General features: G+C 42.0%; 1 protein-coding gene across 3 annotated transcripts in view; it reads left to right on the forward strand.

Annotated features, from left to right (window-relative positions):
* Positions 1–20211, forward strand: part of ABCC4 (ATP binding cassette subfamily C member 4) — a 217887-nt gene that overhangs the window by 120547 nt on the left and 77129 nt on the right. For all 3 annotated transcript variants that reach the window (XM_048494888.1, XM_048494887.1, XM_048494889.1), the window contains one exon: positions 8292–8371. In XM_048494888.1, the coding sequence (XP_048350845.1) occupies positions 8292–8371 (80 nt within the window). The remainder of the gene's footprint in view (positions 1–8291; positions 8372–20211) is intronic.

Raw genomic sequence — 20211 nt, forward strand, 5'->3', positions numbered from 1 at the left:
CTTATAGTTGCGATGAAAATGTTTTGTTGGAGCAGTTTCTGTCATAGTCTAGCAGGCATGGAGGTAACAGTTATCCTCTTCAAACATTATCAGTTATGAGGAGGCGACCACCCCTCCTCATAACTGAATTTCAAGTTTGGGTACACAATTGTGTTTTATTTTGTGTGTGATGTGTAAAACCAGTGGTCATGATGCAGCCTTGCACATACAAAATGGATCCCTGCAATGTTCAGTGAAACTTTCCCACATAGACCCTCACCAAGAACTGAGTTTATTACTGGACATCCCACTGTTATCTGTGTTCTAATAGGATAGGGTGTGGTCTAAATATTCCATTGTTGTCATATTGGAGCAACACTGGAAGTTGGGCTTCTGATGGAGAGGGCAGACATGACATCACATCCCATGCCAGTAAGGTAAGATCAGAAGAAAGCAATTTGAGACTTCTGTTTCTTAGGTCTTCCAGCTCTTTGTTGATGGCCCATGTTCTTTTTCAAGACGTGGAAGGCAAAGAGGTATTGGAATCCATTGCACAGTCCATTTGAATGCAGCATGGTAACACAGATAGCACCTTGAGCACAGATGTGGAAAAGTGCTATCAAGTTGCAGCTGACTAATGACACATAGGATTTTTTTCTGGGCAAGAGACATTTGGAGGTTTACACCCTGAGATCTGACTAGATCGGGCTAGGATGGGCTACCCGGGGCAGGGCTAGCACAAACACTACAGTCAAAATCTAGGGTCCTTTGACGACACAAAATGAACCTGTCTGAATTTGGTCTTGCTAAGAATGATGTTCCTAGTCTTCATATCATTTGGTGGTCAAGATGCAAATGTTGATGTCTATTGGATTTTTTTCTTTCCTGATAAATCATGAATAAGTTTTTCTTCTGTTTCTTTCCTTAAAAAAAAGAGGTGAGGGAAATTGTCAAGTGCTTCCATTGTTTGGAAGGAAAGATTTGAACATCCCCTGTGGAGTGTCAACAAACACCTGCATAAGGAAAAAATGGATATTGAGCCACCTGAGCACATTCTGATTCATGCAATTAAAGCGGTTTACAGAGTTTGTTAGGAAAAAGGATATCACATACTGAGGTTTGATGTTTCTTCATGAAGAACAAAAGAGTTTTGATGCTTTCACTTCAAGTTTGCCCTCACCATTGTGTAATGAGGGAGGTTTAATGAATCATTGTTTAACTTAGATACTGCCAAGTATTTGACTGTTACATAGCCCCAAATATGTACATAGCACTTTGCTGACAGACCCTTATTTAACTATGATTAATTGGCATTGGATAGCTATTTAATTACTTCAGAAGAAATCTTAAGTACAGTGTGTGTTCTGATTAAGTTATTTAATGTAATAACATTCACAGAACTGCTTGGGTGAGTATATTCCCACTAACATTTCGTGTTCAACACTGGAAGGAGGCAGAAACTTGAAAATCTCCTAAAACTCTAGGGCATGTGAAGTTGAATGTTTCATGATCGTGGGCACCATTTTTCAAGCATTTGTGGCAAACCTTGGTAAAGGAAGAAACCGGCAGAATGTTTTTAATAGGTCAGTGACTTCTGCACAGTTCTGTTGTTGCGTCTTTTGATTTACTTCCCTTCAGAAAGGAGCAGTTTAAATGGTTAAAATATGTGGGTCAGGTTGTCCCAGAATGAAAATGGAGACCAAGAAATGCCCCTTTCCGAGCTTATTACAGTTACTGTAATAAGTTACTTAAGCCCAGTTACTGAAATGTGTATGTTTCAGATGTATGTCACAGGTTGGAAAGCAAAATTTTGAATTAGAATTCCTACATCATTAAAGCATTTGTGTTCAATGTGAAAATCTTCTGTGATCATGCGGTTGCTTTTGGACCATTTTTTACTTCATCCAGTCCTTCCTTCAGAAAGTAGACCCCAAATGGTTACTATCACAGTATAGAAAATCTAAGATTCTAAGCTGGACTTGTGTGAACAAGACTCTTTTCAGTTGAAAACAGCTGTACTTGGCCCACACAAAATCCACAATAAGGAACAAAACCCACATAATACCTTTCGTACTGGGTCAGCTAAAACGTCACAAAAACATTGTGCAAGATCATCACGACCCTTAATTTTTCAAGAAAAATGGAGTAAGGAAAAACAGGCTGTCTTGTCAGCCTTTGGTGTTGATGGTGATGGGCGTACAGGTTCATTGCTTTAGATGCTGGATTTTAGCTGTTGCATTCACAGAAGCAGCAAGCTGGCTAAACCCTTGAAAATCTGCTCCAGACTATATGGGGACACTCCAGAAGTGCACTTAATGAAGGAATGCAAGAGGCTGCAATCAGGAAGACGAAACTTTCTGTACACGCTGAAATGCTGTGGGCGTGCACAAAGAGCTCTTTGGGTCCCAGCCATATAGTTTTCATTATTTGTTCTGAGTGTACAAAATGTTCACTTTGCATCTTTGAGTGGCACCATTTGGTGTGCAATATCCCTTATCTAGAGCTCAGTTTTCTGTGCAGCGTATCATTGGAGTCCCTTCTGCTTTGCCGTTTTAATCATGTTCATGTACCGATTCTTTCCAAATCACATGCTTCTACTTGTTATCCAAAATTAACATGCGAATTAGGGTTTGGCTGATTAAAAGAAATGGCTTGACACTGCGCAAAATTTATTTTACATTAGGCTGAAAAAGCTGTTTTTTAATTGTTTAAAATAGATCCCCATGATTTTTTTTGCCTGCGAGACACTCTGACAAAATACTCTTTAAAATGCTGCATTACTTAACAGAACGTTATAAGACAGGCACCAAAGCTACAGTTTGTTGGTGTTGATTAGCGACTTGATTACCCATGAGAACTAAGTAGTTATTTTAAAATGTGAATATTGCATATGAACAATCTTCCTTGCGGAATGATTAGCGTAGCTGTTGGCTAGGCTGATACTTGCTTGGCTCTGAAATAAAATTATATTATTCTGGCACTCATTGGCAGTTGTCATAACTTTAGATGTTACTTGTGCAACACTTTTTGTGTGTTTGTTTTGGGTTATGGTGCCAAGATGGTGCTTCTGCTGTGCTTATCTTATAAACCTTATTGATTCTGAGCTTGGAAAAGTTTATAAAGAGGAGAGTGAGTTACAAGCGTGTAAACCAGGGGTGTCCAACTCTGCCCCTCCAGATGTTCATGGACTATGATTCCCATCAGCCCCTGCCAACATGGCCAGTTCCCATCAACCCCTGCTAGCATGGCCAAATCTATCTCCTCCAAGACTATCTGAAGCTATGAAGGCAATTGCCATGCTGGCAGGGGCTGATGGGAATCATAGCCCACAAACATCTGGAGGGCCAGAGTTGGACCCCCTGCTCTAAACTGTTTTAGAAGAATCCCTCTTCAAAAACTCCTCAAGCAACCTGAGTAGGAGTAGGGGACAAGACAGAAACTTGTGGAAGAACTGGGAAAAAAGCCCGAGATATTCGCCAGGTAGAGAATTTAAAGGGCAAAAGGGTGTCGTGTGCCATATTTTGTGACTATTTCATTACTAAGTCCTATCTGCCCTCCAGCCCCCCTAGGCCCTATATCAAAGTTACAAAATGAAACAAACTCCCCAAATAGTTGCGAAGAGCCATGTTGGCATCTACAGTGTTGAGCAAGCAAATGAGAGTTCACTGGTACAAAGTGAAAACTTTCCAGAGTTTGTGAACATTTCAACAGTTTATACTGGTATAAACTTCTGAAGAACCCACGTTCCTCATGAAGACATTGGCCTGAACAGTACCGCTTCCCAGAAAGCTTCCGATTTATCTATTTAGAATATTTCTATATCGCCACTTCAGAGTCCTGCTTGAGGTAGCTTACAATTTTGAAAACTCTAAGCCATTAAAAAACAACAACAACAAGCTGTGTCACAGAAGCAGCATAAAAGCTGTCTGTAAAACAAGCAGACCTTTAAAAAACGGATTAGGTAAAACCCATGATTAAAAGCCTACATAAAAATATGTATTTGAATCTTGGCACCTAAAATAACATAAAGTAGGTGCCAGATGACCCTTGGGGGAAGGATGTCCTAAGGGCGAGGTGCCACCACAAAAAATGTACTAACTATCCACCTCACTTCTGAAGGCGGAGGACCAGAGAGTAGGGCTTGAAAGGTAGTTCTTGGTGGGCTGGATAGTATGACGGGAGGTAGGCTGTAAAGGTAAGAACCAGCATTTTGAATTGTGCATGGGAACAAATGGGCAACTAGTGCAGATCTTTATCACTAGTGCACTGTATCACCGTCTCTGTAACCAATTCCTAATGTTTGTCTGGCTGCTGCATTTAGGACCAGTTGAAGTTTCCAAACCATTTTCAAAGGCAGCCCCACATAGGCTGCATTACAGTAGCCTAATTTGAATGTGATCAGAACACAGATCACTTAGATCACGATTTTCAAGGAGCAGTTGTTGCTATTGAGCCAGCTGGAACTGATAAAAGGTGATATGTACCACAGAGATAATCTGAGCCTCCAACTCTAGGCCAAGAACTGGTGGCACCCCCCAAGTTCAGACCTGCTCCTTCAGAGGGATTCAACTCCCCTTCAGATAGGCTGGCTCTGAAGTCACCATCAAATTTTTCTGTGACTTAATGGCACCTCAATCTTCTCCAGATTGATCTTCAAATTATTAGCCTTCATCCAACCCATTACCCTTTCCAGGCACTATTCAACCCACCTGGCTTAGCTATTAAGGAGAAATAGAGCTGGGTGTCATCCACATATTGGTGGCACCTCAGTCCAAACCCCTAGATGGCCTCTTCCAGTGGTTTGATGTAGATGTTAAATAGCATGAGGGATAAGATGGAAACTTGCAGGATCCCAAAGTATAGATGCCATAGGTTGAGTCTTCTGGAAATAATTAGTCAAGTTGGACAGAATCACTGAACTACAGTGCTTCCTACTTCCACCCAGCCCCTCCAGAAGAATACCATGGTCAATTGTACTAAAAGTCTCAAGAGATCTAGGACAGGGGTCTGCAACCTGCAGCTCTCCAGATGTTCATGGACTACAATTCCCATCAGCCCCTGCCAGCACGACCAATTGGCCATGCTGGCAGGGGCTGATGGGATTTGTAGTCCATGAAGATCTGGAGAGCCGCAGGTTGCAGATCCCGGATCTAGGAGAATCAATAGGGATGCATTTTCCCCCTCAGTTTCCTGGTGAAGGTCATCGGTTGCGACATCCAAGGCAGTTTCTTCTCATATTGAGGCCTGAATCCGGATTAAAGTGGGAGTGGAAAATCTATCTCCTCCAAGGTCACCTGAACCTGTGTAGCCATCACCCACTCGAGAACCTCACTGAAGAATGGAAGATCAGTCACTGGACTTTTGTTGTTCATATCATTTTGGTCTAAAGATGTCTTCTTCAGGAATGGCCTCACAGCTGCCTTTTTGAAGGCATTTCTTACCTCCTGGACTTAGTCTTCCATCCTTTCAAGGTTGGTAAAATGAGTACCCACCTTGCCGGGGGTAAAGTGTAAACCACAAGGGAAGGCAATAGCAAACCAGCTCATGAACTCAGTCTGCCTAGTAAATGTTGTGCTGTGACATTATCCCATGGGCCAGTAATGGCCTGGTGCTTGCACAGGGGACTGTCTTTACCTTTTGTATCTAAAACATTTATTCCTCGCCTTTTCTTATGGTTCAAAGTAGTTTACAATAAAAAATTACATTAAAACCAAAAATAAAATAGCAAACTCCAAATCTCTCCCCTTTCGCCCCCACCTTAAAAGATGCCTGCCACGCAAACCCACTCAACAGCCGTGGCAAATAATCAGGCCCTGCAGCTTCCTGAAAATCTCCGAAGAAGGGACTTCACCCACCTTTTCTCAGACCCCATCCCACAGAGCAGGAACCACAGTGGAAAAACAGCGTCTGGTTGATGCCAGATAGGCTACCCTAAATGGTGGGCTACTCAGCAAATGGCTGCCTGAAGCCCATAGATGATGCACAGAAACGTATGGAAGGAGACAGTCCTTTAAGTTTGTGGGTCCCAGGTTATGAAGGGCTTCAAGACCATGTATTTGATGGACCATCTTCCATATATCTCTGTATACCAACTGTGGGCTTCAGTCAGGTACCTATTAGCTATCCCACCATTGGCATTTAGGGGCTGCTTAAAAAGAAACAGTATAGTTAATATGGCTGCTGCCTATTCTGTTTCAACTCATTAAGGAAACAATCTTTATAACAATATATTGTTGAAGGCTTTCTCGGCTGGATTCAACTGGTTGCTGCGGGTTTTCCAGGCTATGTGGCCGTGGTCAGATTGATCTTGTTCCTAATGTTTCACCTGCATCTGTGACCGGCATCTTCAGAAGATGCCAGCCACAGATGCAGGCAAAACGTCAGGAACAAGATCTACCAGACCACGGTCACACAGGCTGGAAAACCTGCGTAAATGTACAACCTTATTGTACATTTACTTTTCTGTATGCATCCTAGCTGTGCTGAAACTTTTATGAGTTCTTGAAGTACTTGCCTGCAGTAGGTTTTATATGCAGATGTAAGGGTTAGAAAATCTTTATGGAGCAATCTGACATAATTGCAAGAAACTGGTTGCATAGCTCTGGGATGAGATCAAAGACCAAGAGACAGCTATAAAATTGATATTGAAATCAAATATACATCTGGACAGGTTGGTCTTAGTTCCAGAGCCTTTGTATATTTTGCCTATTGCAAACTGAACTAGCCTTATGGAAACTTAGGAAAGAATGGGAGCTAGTTCATAGTGATTCTTCATTAGTGTTACAAACATGGGTTCAGTATCCACATCCTAAAACTTGATCTACCATATATACTCGCGTATAAGTCGACCTGCATATAGATTGAGGCACCCAATTTTACCTCAGAAAACTGGGACATTTTATTGACTTGCGTATAAGTTGAAGGTGGGAAAGGTCCATCGGGAGGCAGGGTGCTGAGCCGGCAAAAGAACCCCCACTGAAGCTATGGAGGAAAGGAGGCGCCCAGAAGCTCTTTGGGGAGGCTTTTTTTAGGAGGGGCGAGGCGGTGTGTGCTCCGTGGGCAGAGCGTGAAAGCCGCTGAAGGCAGAGGCCGCGAAGCAGAGAATGCAGTATGTGACCTAAATGGCGCCCGGAGACCAAAAACCCTCCAGGCGCTCCCCCGCGGAGCCCTGCTTACTTGTGAGTAAGCGCGCAGTGCTTGCTCGCAAGTTGCGAAGCCCTGTCCCCCTCACTAACTCACGCTTTCCCCGCGGAGCCGCAGCGCTTACTCACAAAGCCTCATTCCCCTCACTAACTCACTCCTTCTTTCTTACAGGCTCTGAGGCTACTAACTCAAACACACACCCCTCCCCCCAGCGGAGCCGCAGCGCTTACTCGCGGTCACGAAGCCTCGTCCCCCTCACTAGCTTTCTTTCTTGCATTGCCCTTTTAAGAAAACCATAGAGACAGGCTGCCCCGAACAGCAGCTTCCCTGAAGCCAAGTCTCAGAGCCTGCAAGAAAGAAAGCATGAGTTAGTGAGGGGGATGAGGCTCCGCGACTTGTGAGTAAGAGCTACAGCTCCACGGGGGGGGGGGGACCCGCATACAAGTCGAGAGGGGGCATTTTTCAGCCTAAAAAGGGGGTGAAAAACTTGACTTATACGCGAGGGATTTGAACCAGAGTTCCCCAGATTCTAGTCAGATACTTCCTCTCATTAAAGAAACGGTAGGCAACCCTTTTTTAGGAGATCTGCTCATTCTTTTTAGGAATGACATCCAGCAATCATCCAACAGTAGTAGCAGAACTCTGGTTCCAGAAATACCTGCAATGTCAGTGGGTGTGCACTAACTACACTTACTGTGTTGAAACCTTCCTTGAAATCTAATGAGCTAAAATGCTCAGAGTTACCAGCATTCTTCCATCCAGAGGCATGGCTTAGTCTGGGCCCAGCTTGGCTCCAGTTGTCTGGTCAAGTACTGATGTGGGAGGAAATTTATTCTTTTGCTCACCAGTGCTTCTGTTGGAAACAAGAGATTAGTGAGAATGACCTTAGCACCCAGCAGGCCTGAGAGGTACTTTGATGCAGCTGTTTTGCAAAGAAAATTTTTTTCCCATAAAAAACCTTTTTCCTTTTTGCAGAATAACATTTGCTAACTTTGCACCCAGCCAATATATTGGTTGCAACTGTGTATCAACTGTTTTGTTTTGATTTGATTTAGATAATCAAAAAGGGGGTGAAAAATAGGTTCTATTTTAGAGGGCAAAACCAAACCAAACACACCCATGGTTAAAAAACAAACACCCTTCAATTTTTTTCACATTCTGTCTTATAGGAAGGATTCTAAATCGTTTCTCCAAAGATATTGGACACCTGGATGATTTACTTCCCTTAACCTTTCTGGACTTTATACAGGTAAAGCAGAAACTGTTGTAGAATTTGTTTGTTGTGGAATAGTGGTCTGTGCATATGTGAATGTGTGAGACTCTTTTAATGTACGTGTCGGTATTTTTGTTAGCATTTCACCTGGGTTTTAATGAAAGAAATTGTTTAAGAAGGGTGTAGTCAAATTGGAGTGCAGAGGGGGGAAAAGGAATGAGTAATCAGTGGCAGGGAGGTGTTGGCTCCCTCGCAGCTTACCATCATGTCAGGGTTTCTGTACGTAGTAGCTACATGCTTGGTAAGTTGCGCCTAGTTTTGCCTTTGGGCCATTTGGCAAGCCCACTGCAGCGTTATGAAATGTATCCACAGTAAAGAAACAATCAGCTCACATGAAAAGATAGCACTGATTAACCTAATTATGTGTGTACTTCCTCAAAGAAGCCAATGTTTACCACACTGTTTGGGATTAAAACAGGTGTGGCTATTTACAAAGAAGAGATTAGTAATAATAGGGCAGAAAATAATACTGTAATGAGAACAAAAGAAAGAAGTTGTCATAAACACAAAAAAAGAGAGAGCTGTTTAAGTGCGAAAGTGTCAGGGAAATAGCAAGGAATTAACTCTGTGGCAATGAACTAGTTTGTTAATGGCTTCTCAGCAGAGGAAGCAAAATGTGGATTCGTCTCTATACCCTGTAAGGATTCCTGTCATGCTGGGATCTTTCTGCAGTTTGAATCTGAGGTGCCATTCTTATTCACACGGGGAGGAACAGCCAAACTTTTCATCTTATTGTTTCAGATCTCATAGTTTCTAGGCTACATGTTGGTATGTCCCTTCCTCTCCCCATAATAGGCATTTTGTGAGGTAGATGGGAGAGTTCTGAGGGAACTGTGACTGACCCAAGGTCACCCAGCAGGCTTCAAGTGGAGGAGTAGAGAATCGAACCTAGTTCTCCAGATTAGATCTTAACCACTACACTACACTGGCTCAGCAAGGTGATTGAACGGGTGGTGACTGGACACAACTCTAAATCTCCCTGGATGAGGCAAATTTTTTAGACCCCTTTCAGCCTAGGTTATGTTTTGGTTATGGGGCTGAAACAACTTTAGTTGCCCTGGTGGATGACTTGTGCTGGGAGATGGACAGAGGTAGTGCAACTCGGTTGATTTTTCTGGACCTCTCAGTGGCTTTTAGTATCATAAATCATTGTATCCTTCTAGACCACCTATCTGGATAGGGATTGGAAGGTTCCATTCTGTGGTGGTTCTGGTCCTACCTGGAAGGTGGGTTTTAGATGGTGGTGCTGGAGGAAAGGGGGCTGTGGTTCAGCCTCTTGGCCTTCGGTTTTTGAGATTCCAGAGTTCCCTCTTGTTTGCTATGCTCTTCAACATCTACATGAAACTTCTGGGTGAGGTCATCTAGAGATTTGGGCTGGAGTTTCACCAATGTGCAGATGATGCTCAAGTCTGTCTTGCTATTTCAGCTGATCCCAGGGAATTTGTAGAAACTCTGAACCGTAGAGGCAGTTTTGTAGTGGATTTGGGATTAACTGAAGCTTAATCTTGACAAAACAGAAGTGCTACTGGTGGGTGGAAGATCTGACCTGGGATTTAAGGTGTCAACCATTTTAGATGGATTTGCACTTGCTTTGAAGGAACAGGTCTGTAGTTAGGAGGAGGGTGTCTCTTGAACCCAAGGCTACTGCTGGATAAGCAGTTGGCAGCTGTGACCAAGAGTGTTTTTTACCAGCTTTACCAGATGTCAACTTTCCTGAGCAGAAAAAAATCTTGCCACTGTGGTGCATGCCCTGGTTCCATCTAGTCTATGTGTGGCTGCTCTTGAAAAGTGTACAGAAACAGCAATTGGTACATAATGCTGCAGCCAGAATGTTGACCTGTTGTGAGTGCCCTTGCCTCTTGAGATCAGGTAGATGGCAACCTGGGAAAAGACCTTCTCAGTCATGGCACCAAAGCTGTGGAACTCTTTCCCCAAGGAGATTCATCTGAGCTCTTCTGTTGCCGTCTTCCACCAGCATGGGAAGACTTTTTGTTTGTTTATTTTTGCATTCTCTCGAAGATCCTTCTTAAGCAGTGTTTTTTAATATTTTGCATGTATTTTAACTCTGTTAATTAAAAACTGTTTCAATGAAACATGCTTGGGAGAGGGGTTTTGAGTTCAATGGCATTGTAATGTAATTTTATCCTGTATATTTTAAATTGTAAGCCCCTTTGGTGGGTCTTGTAAGGGCAGAAAGAAGTAATATAAATTTTGTAAACATATAACTTTGATGAGGAGATACAAGTTGGGTGTGTAAAAAGGGACAATTTGGAGGTCATTAATTCATGGGGTTGCCGTTAAGTCAGAAGCAACTTGTGGCATTTAACATACACACTTGGTATATTAAGACTCTATAACAAAGGTCTGCAACCTGCGGCTCTCCAGATGTTCACGGGCTACAATTCCCATCAGCCCCTGGGAGTTGTAGTCCATGAATATCTGGAGAGCCGCAGGTTGCAGACCCCTGCTCTATAACAACCAATCTGAAACACCTTATTCTCAAGCCCCCCCCCCCCATGCTTCCCTTTCAATGCACCCGACTGTCTGTCTCTTGACTATACATCCTTCCTCTGCTCACTATCCCTCTGACTGCCTTCACTCAAATTCACCTGCAGCACATTCATGCCTGACAGCAGTGGAACTGGTAGTGCTGCCACTGTGTACCACTCACATGCAGTTCCCCATCAGTGCTTGGAAGCTGGGAGATGGCTTGTGGAGCATTTACAAGCAAATGAGTGGGGCAGGTGCACAAGTGGAGAGGTTGGCAGCAGTGGCCTTTGGCAGCTGCCCCACCTCGGGGAGGCTGATGTCTGCCCTGGCCCAAGTTCAGGCTGCTCCCAGAACAATTCAGGCTTGCAGACTAGCAAGGAGACCAGGAGCAGTCTTGACCTCTTCCAGGAGGTTGTTCAACAGACATGGGGCAGTTACTGAAGAAGTCCAAGTCCAGACGTTTGCAGAACATGCCTTAGAAAACCAGAGTACTGACAGAAGAAGAAGGAAAGTGCCATGTGGGAACATACAGGAAGAGGCGGTCCTTCAGATATGTGGATTCCAGGTCATGAAGCTAAGCATCAGTACCTGGTATGGAACCAGAATCTAATGGGTAGCTCATGTAAAGACCTCACAATGGGAGTTGCATTGTCTTGTGCCAGGGCTTCTCAAACATTCCACGTCTTATATCAAGAATGAACACTGAGCTCCTCTGCATGTGACGAAGACAGAAGAAAAAAACCATTTGGTGTCCATCGCTTTGGGGTCAGTGGACTGGTGGAGAAAAGAATAAATATGATGCATTCATTGTGTCCATGAATAAAGGAGGAGGCAACATTGATCTTCAACACTGGCCATCAGCATGGAGAAAGGGACATAGTGGTCACACAGCTGCCCTGCATGAGCGTCCCACTGACATGGACCAAGTATGTCATGGAGTGTGTGTGTGTATGTGTGGTAGTGGGGAGAACCAGAGTTTATATAATAACCACAGCAGCAAACGAGTTCGTCGAAATCAAAGTGATGTATAACATTTACTGAAAACGCAGCAAAAACATGAGAAATACTATTTATCATTGCAAGCAAAATCCACCTTGTTATTATGATTGGATTGCTGCTATTACTGCCTTTTAATGGAGTTACATTCATCTACCTTTGTTGTAGCAGTTTGTTTGTAAATTTTGTTACAGCTAACAAGGAGGGAATGAGGTGGGATACATGTTTTTGTTGGCAACTGCTCATCTATCAGCTGGGAAACCAACTCATACTTTTTCCTCATACTTTTCCTGCTTTTCAAGAGTTCTGTAATTCGACAGATTTCAGAAAAGTAGCCATTTAAAAAAACTATTTTATAAGCTGTCTTTCTTCTTAAGTGTCTATCTTTCTAATACAATATATTAAGCTTTTAAACTTAGAGGCATACTAAAAATACTAGAAAATCTACCCTGCATAAAAAAACCACAACCTTGGCAGACTCTCCTGGTCAGCTGTGCCTATCGCACTGAAACAAATACTACGCTACTTCATGCAGTTTTGTAGTACTGCATGGCAAGATGCCCTTGATAAGCCATGGCGCTTTGTATCATTGGATACATGAATGTTTATTAGGCACAGTTGGCTGTTCCACGCTTGTATCTTACAGGCATCTTATACTAGATTTATAGCCTATTAATCGGTTGCATCAGACTTAAAAACAGGTGTTCGCTTTTTCAGAGTGGCTTTCTACTGTTGATTGTTGTATCCCTTACTCAGATCGGTGAATTGGGTGCATCTTTGGCCAACTGTCTTTTATTATAGTAGGCAAGATATGTAGTACTTGATTTGTACATGATGTAGAAGCAGTATGTCTTATCTGTGGTTGAGAGACGGCAGAGCAACTTTATGCAATGCTGTTTCAGTGTAAGTTTGTTGATTCCAATAGGCTTACACTGGAGTAACTCTGCATAGATCTGATCTCAGTAGAATCAATCAATGCTTCAAATTACCTGAATGACCATTAGAGAGTATTACTAACATTTGTTTCACCAGTTATTACAAAAGAACTGTGGAAACGTAGGATTACTCTTAAGAGCAAAGGCATTCTCCCCTCACGGGTTTTTCATAATATGATTGTGTCTCCATTAGTTCCAAACCTCTCAAAAAGGAGATTTAATCCTGATTTGGAATTGCCCGATACATCTTCAAACAGGAAACCGATGGGCGGAGTTCAGTTTGAGGTCAACCACAGGGATCCCTCTCTTCATTCTATGGCATAGAATCTTAACCATAGCCCAGGGAAATGGGACCACACCAGGAATCACTTGTTGGAACAGTGTCTTATATAGTAGCAACTTTTAACCATTGTTATTGTGAACCAGGGTTCTTTTTTAACCTACAGTTTATACCAGTGGTTCTCAACCTTCCTAATGCTGCGACCCTTTAATACAGTTCCTCATGTTGTGGTGACCCCCAACCCTAACATTTATCTACCAGATGGAGAACACTGATGCAGAGATTCTTAGGTGACCCCTGTGAAAGGGTTGTTTGACCCCCAAAAGGGTCCTGACCCCCAGATTGAGAACCACTGGTTTATACCATATTTGATATAACCAGACTCGATACTATCTGCCGATCACATGGGCAAGTGTTATAGATTCTGCTTGTTTCTGTGTGCTGGAGAGGACTTTTGGGTTGCAAGGATCCAGGCTGCTCAATCTGGGTTCTAGCTTTGAGTTTCCTAGTTCAGTGTCCCTGGGGTTGTATCCTGCCTCTGTGAGAAGCCAGATTTGAACTCTTCCTCCAACAGAATATCCTGGTAAATTGCATTGTTCTTTAAGGTTCTAAAGGAGGATCTTATTCTAGTAACATGGCTACCACCTGAAACTATCCCCCAACTTCTGGGGCCCAATGAAAGATTTGGACATGCTAATCAGAATGATAGAATACAAGCCCTTGGCAATGTAAAATCATATTGTATAATACCACGTGAAGGGTTCAGTCAGTAATATTCAAATCTGTCTTCCATGTCCATGCTCCTCACATATTTTGTCAGGCATAAGATTCTCTTAGATGCCTTATTTCTAGATTTGCAGTGTGGCTCATCTTCCATTTAGCTTTTTTCTCCTTGCTTTACCTCAGCTGAATATTGGCAGCACTGATTTAGTTGATGTATGTTCAGCTGAATTGTGAAGGACTGCTGGTTTATTTACGTCTGGAGAAGCCGAGCTTTGTACAAAGGATAACTGTTATGGAATTTGATAGAGATCCTTTGTCACTTGTTTTGTTTGCAGGTGTCTTTTATAAGACACCCTCTAATCCCTTCAGGAAGAAATATTTTCTCCTTCTTAAAAAAGAGAGCGAGGGAGAGAAAGGAATCAGTATTAACTAAGTATAAAAGCGCTGAGCCTCTCCCATTGTTGTTGATTCTTTGAGGGACATTTCCCAACAGTCATTGTTCAAATGGTTGTCAGGAGGAATCAAGTGAAACTTGGTAAACAATGCCGTAACTGGTTCTTCTCTCACTTTGTCTGGAGAAGCTTTTCTTGAGAGGATTTGCATCGAAGAAGTGGTCCATTTTCCGAGTTATCGTGTGGTCATTGAGAAGCCTTCCAGCCTTTTTACTAGACAAGTGGTTGCATATTTCAGTTCTGCACAAATAAACCTGGCCTGTCAGGGTCTTGGGATGTTTCATGGAATGTGCTGGAGAGAATTTTAAAAACTCGCTGTGAAAAAAAAACCCCGTAATGTTTCTTTTAAGCCTTTCAAAGTTTAGAGTGTGAATATTAAGAGAAATTGAAAAATTCCCTGGTCATATTGTCAATCCTCATATTGTCAATCCTATCATAGTTGTAATTAATATGATTAGTACAGGCAGGTTTTTGGGAGCAAAGAGTTATAACTTTTAAGTAAGTTATAACTTTTAAGTAATAACTTATAACTTTTAAGTAATTTCTTCCCCCTCCCCTGACATGCTCCTTCATTAGTTAAAACCAGAAGTTACATATGGTCTGGTTCTGTGAATGCTTAACTAGAAGTAGACTCCTCTGCATTTAGTGGGCCATACACATGAATAAATGTTCACAAGATTTCAGCTGCAATCTGTTCACATTTTGAATTAAGTCTCGTTGTACCCTGTGGGACAATTCCAGTCAAAATGGATTTGAGTGAGAAAGATGTTGTGAGGCATGCATCATCTATTCTTTCATGATTATAAAGTCTTGTTCTTTCGGAAGTCTACATTTAAACTGGTTGAAAAGCATTGTGACCTGTTGAGAGCTTTAAAAATGTCCCTCTTCGGTGATTCTAGTGAGCCACTTTGAAAAATATTAGTCCATAAATGATTCTCCTTGTGTTTGTCCTAATGTTTCTTATTTACTCATTCCCCATTATCCCCTCCCTCTCTTTTTTGATATTATTGATGCACTAGAAATTACAGATATTTATTATAAAATCTTTGTTTTTTGACATTTTGATTATGCTGCAGTTTTCTCTAGAGAGCTGCTTATTAGGTTAATTTGTAAGACATTTGAAACTATTTGCACATGAACTTTTATTTCTTTTTCATTCCCTCCTTTTAAAAAAAAAGGTTGTGTTTTTTAAAGCCCACCTCAGACTTTGCTTTGTTTCTGAGGGAACATTGTGCACTCTCTGCAGCTGCCCTTGGAAAAAAAAGGGCAGTGATTTATTGAAGCAAGTTGAATTGAAAACCCCTTTTTTTCTCCCCAAAATCAACAGCTTGACTGAGTTTAAATAACTGACTTTTCATATCCTTTCATCGCACACAAAGACCTAATCCTGAGACTACTTGAGCCACCAATGTAGGCTGTGGACAAGACCACCACTAGAAATGTCATTCCCTTCTCACCACACACAAAAACACATTGACTGCAGCTTTATGAAGTGAAAATGCTGAAGAAAAGGAAAATGCGAGCGAGGTGGCCACAGTCATTTCTTTGAAATAAAAAGGCTGCTGCATCTGGATATTAAGAACAAAAAGGGCCTTAGCCAACAAGAATAGCTTTGGGTCAATTGATTTCATAACTGCGAAGGAGTGGAACTGCCTCTGTTTGTTTCGCTACCACTGACCCTTATATTTTGTTGTTTAGAAATGTCAGCGAAAGTGTGTTAAAAGGCATTCCAGTTTATCGTTTTATGATGTATTTTATGATATTCTCAAACGCTTCTTCCACGTCTTCCCTCTTTTCTTTTTTTTCTCTCTCTGCAAAAGTGTGTGAGGAAAACTTGCAAAATTCGGTTATCCTGGACAACTAATGCAGGTACTTCAGTGGTACTGGTTTTAATTTACACACTTAATTGCATAATTTGCCATATTTTTAATTCAAATCAGTAAATTAAAAAACCCCTGTTCATTGTGGATTGCCGTGTGCTAGAATTTTTTTTGTCAGTGTAATCTTTAATTGTTTAAGTGGGTAAGGTGAGGGAAGATGCTGTGCACATTACTTAAAACTTTTCCCAGCTTGATGGTATCTGATAGGGAATCTGTCTGCTTCTCATTGATGCAGGGAAGGCTGGGCCAGTGGCCATCTAGAAATCAAAACATCTTTGACTGGCAAGAAGCAGAAAAATACTTACACAACATTCCCCATTGTGGCAGTAGTACCTTCTCATGATGTTTTGCCTATTTACTATACAGAATCGTCTATGAATTGTGTGACTGCAGTTGTACCCCTCCCAAGAATGGAGGTGAGGGGCAGGTATGGGTAGGTTGGGTGGAGCAAGGATTACTGGGGTAGAGGCAGGAGTGGAGTGAGGGGAAACTGCGCCTGGAGCATGTGCACACCCTGCGCCCCTGCCGCAGCGCCGCCTGCCCTGGAATGCCCCGGAACACCCCCTTCACGGCCAGCCCATGTCCCCGTTGCGGCTCCGCCTGGAGCATCACCCCCCCGTCCCGTTGGCACTACGCCACTGGGTAGAGGAGTCAGAAACAGAGGAATGCTTTCACACCTCTTCACATTTCATATTGTATAGCAGGGTTCCCCAACATGGCGCCCGGGGATTCCATAGTGACTGCCACTACTTCCCTTGGTGCCCGCCAAGCTTCTGAAAGAGGGTGAGGCCATTGTATGGCATGGCTTGTTATTTACTCAAATGAAGGTTTTCCACTGGAAGATCAAAAGGATTGGTAAACTCCTTAGTGTATGGTTCAATTTCCCCTTCAGGCTTTCCTTCTTTGCAAAAGGTGTGTTGAGGGAGATATTCCATTCACTCTGCCTTCTGTGGCAGCCATTTTGAGATGGTGCTCTCTGCCCCCACTCAAAATTCCGAATGGTCTGCCTGCTCAGAAAGGTTGGGGGCCCCGTTGCACAAAAAAACTAAAGCTTGATTGCAGCATACTCGTGCATCATGCAGGTCAGCTAACCAGACAGGAAGGACTACCTAGGATTTGTGACAGACACAGGTTTGCTGCAATGTCATGTGTATAAAAATAAAGGAAGACTTATTTTTATACATCTTTTGTTGTCTTTGGAAACCTTAAAACACTGCATGTGTTTTGAGACATGGGGCATGCTTCTGTCTCACATAGCTCTCCCCAAAATTTGAGGACTTCTGTGCTGCTTCAAACTTTTTTATCTCCTTCCTGTCCCACTTCAGACTTTCCTGTTAACTTTTGGGGGAGGGGCTGTAAGGCTACAGCAGAACATCTGCTTTTTGGGCAGAAGGTCCCAGATTCAATCCCGAGCACCTCAGTTTAAAAGACTTATGTAGCAAGAGGTGTGGAAGACCTCAATCTGAAATGGTGGGGAGCTGCAGCCAAGTCAGGGTCAGAATCCTGACCTCAGTTAGGAACAAAAAAAGGTTGAATTCTGTAGAAGGCAACTTCAAGTGTTTATTCAAACCCTCTCCTATTCCACATATCTGTATTTAATTCAGTCCTTAAGGAAACATTCTGGGCTACCCTAACTTGTTCTGTGTTTCTTTTTCTGCATTCTAAATTTCTTTTGGCTTGAAGCATTCATCTTTTCAGAGCATTTCATAAAATAACTTTCCACTTTAGTAACATAGCTAGGGGGGAGTGGGAAGAGAAGAAGAAAAGACCAAGCAAGGTCATTAACATTTCTAACACCTTCTCTACTGGTACAAATCTTTTAATTCTCCTGTCAGTCATAGAGTGTAACAATCCTGTTCTAAATGGTGATAAGTACAAATCTTCTAGATTGCCTTGAACTATTGATATACTAAAGATATGACTTAACCATGCTTACAAACAAAGTAGGTTTTTCCTGTTTGGCAAAAAGATTTCATTTAACGGGGTGGGGGTGGAGGGGACATAATTTGAATTGCCAAGATGTGTTTACTGATGTTATGTTTTACTACAGATATGCATAATGAGCTAAAGAAATCTGGGCACAAGACTATCACTGGCAAAAAAAACCCTCCTAAAAATGCATCTGTGGCTAGCATCTTCAGAGGTGTATCACAGAGAGAAGTCTGTTACACACTGTGTCCAGAAGTGTCAGACTTCTCTCTGTGATACACCTCTGAAGATGCCAGCCACAGATGCAGGTGAAATGTTAGGAACAAATTCTACCAGACCACGGCCGCACAGCCCGGAAAACCCACAACAACCAATTGAATCCGGCCGTGAAAGCCTTCGACAATACCTCCTAAAAATGTTCTTCTAATTATTGAGTACGTTTTGTGTGGGATTTAAGACCTCTTTCACTTTTCATGAAATTTGAAAACAATGCACTGGGTCATCAGCAAACCTTTTGGCAGATAAATTAGTATTTATATTTTTAAAAATCCCTTACTGGTTGAAAAACAATGGCCATGATAGGAAACAATGGATGGAACAATGGATTCAAATGCTTGTGCTTGAGTAGATCTAACAATAGTCACCTGATTGGTTGTAGCAAGTAGGAATGTTTTCTAGACTACCAGACATTGAATAGAAAGAATTGGTTCTTCAGTGTCTCTACAATTCTCTTTCTTCCCTTGAAACTCCAGGGCATGTTTTACCCCAGCCTTGAATTTAACCTTAGTTCAGCATTCTTCAACATTCTATTCATGCTCTCTCTCTCTCTCTCTCTCTCTCTCTCTCTCTCTCTCTCTCTCTCTCCCTCCCCCCCTCTCTCTCTGTGTAAATTGCCATCAAATTGCTTCTGACTCATGGTGACCCTATGAATTAATGTCCTCCAGAACATCCTATCATGAATACCCTTGTTCAGGTCTTACAAGCTGAGGGCCATGACTTCCTTGATAAAGTCAGTCCATCTTATCTTGCGCCTTCCTCTTTTCCTGCTGCTCTTAACCTTTCCCAGCATTATTGTCCTTTCCAGTGACTCTTGTCTTCTTGTCTTCAAAGTATGATAGCCTCAGATTAGTCATTTTGGCTTCTAGGGAGAGTTATTATGGCATCTAACAGTGCGTTTCTTGAGGCCGACTTGCTTCTCACTTGAACCCAAGTGTCAATCTTGGTTTTCTTCCATTTCACGAGTATAGGAGATATCTCAGAAGAACCCAAAAGAGAATGCATTTTGAAACAGCTGCTTCCATCATAGGAAGATGTTTGGCTTGAAACCTCTTTAACATTTTGTGTTTGGTGGCCTCTCATTGGCAATCATTTTGTTGTAGCGACCATTACCTGTTCTAAAAATTCCAAAAATATTCATCAGTTCAAAAGATTGGGGACCCCTGCTTTAGGAGAAACCAAGTACCAGGTTTAATTTTAATATGTTTTTATGAAGGAGAGAGGTCAGGGGAAAATATTTGAGTGCTTATGTATATTTGCAATATTTGATTTGTGTATGTGTGCATATATATGGTTTTTCAGATTTCTGTTCTTGCAACACCAGTGTTGTAAGAAATGCTTCAATTTCTTAAGGATACTGTTTAATCCTGCATGGGAGAATGAACTGTCAGGAAAATAGGCAATCAAGTCCCTCTACTACTACTAAAAAAAGAGCTTAGTTGCTGTTTATACATAGCTGTGTCTGCCTTTACAGATTACTTCATTAAAAGTTCATTTGCATGCAAGTTTGATTTTCCAAAATGCATGATTGTTGGAGCGATCCGCCCTATTGTAAATTTGATAGTGATCAGGATGGTGTAGACTCATCTGAAATACATGCCAGAGATGGAGTCAGACTTCCATCTTAGTCATCCTAAGAATTTTCCCTTATAATTTGCATCCTAGTAAGGGTTTTGTTATAGTAATGATATATTGCTTCCCCTTCAGCAGCTCTTGTGGTGTTACTGAGTGTTGTAATTTCTACATCCCAAAATAAAATAAAGCACTTTATTTTGTGATCTTTTTCCTCTGAGTGTCTCACTGGTAATTCTTCTCAGGTGTGAATCTGATAAAAGTGAAGTTTGCCTCTGAATAA

This window comes from Sphaerodactylus townsendi, linkage group LG04 (assembly GCF_021028975.2).
Source record: "Sphaerodactylus townsendi isolate TG3544 linkage group LG04, MPM_Stown_v2.3, whole genome shotgun sequence".
NCBI lineage: Eukaryota > Metazoa > Chordata > Lepidosauria > Squamata > Sphaerodactylidae > Sphaerodactylus > Sphaerodactylus townsendi.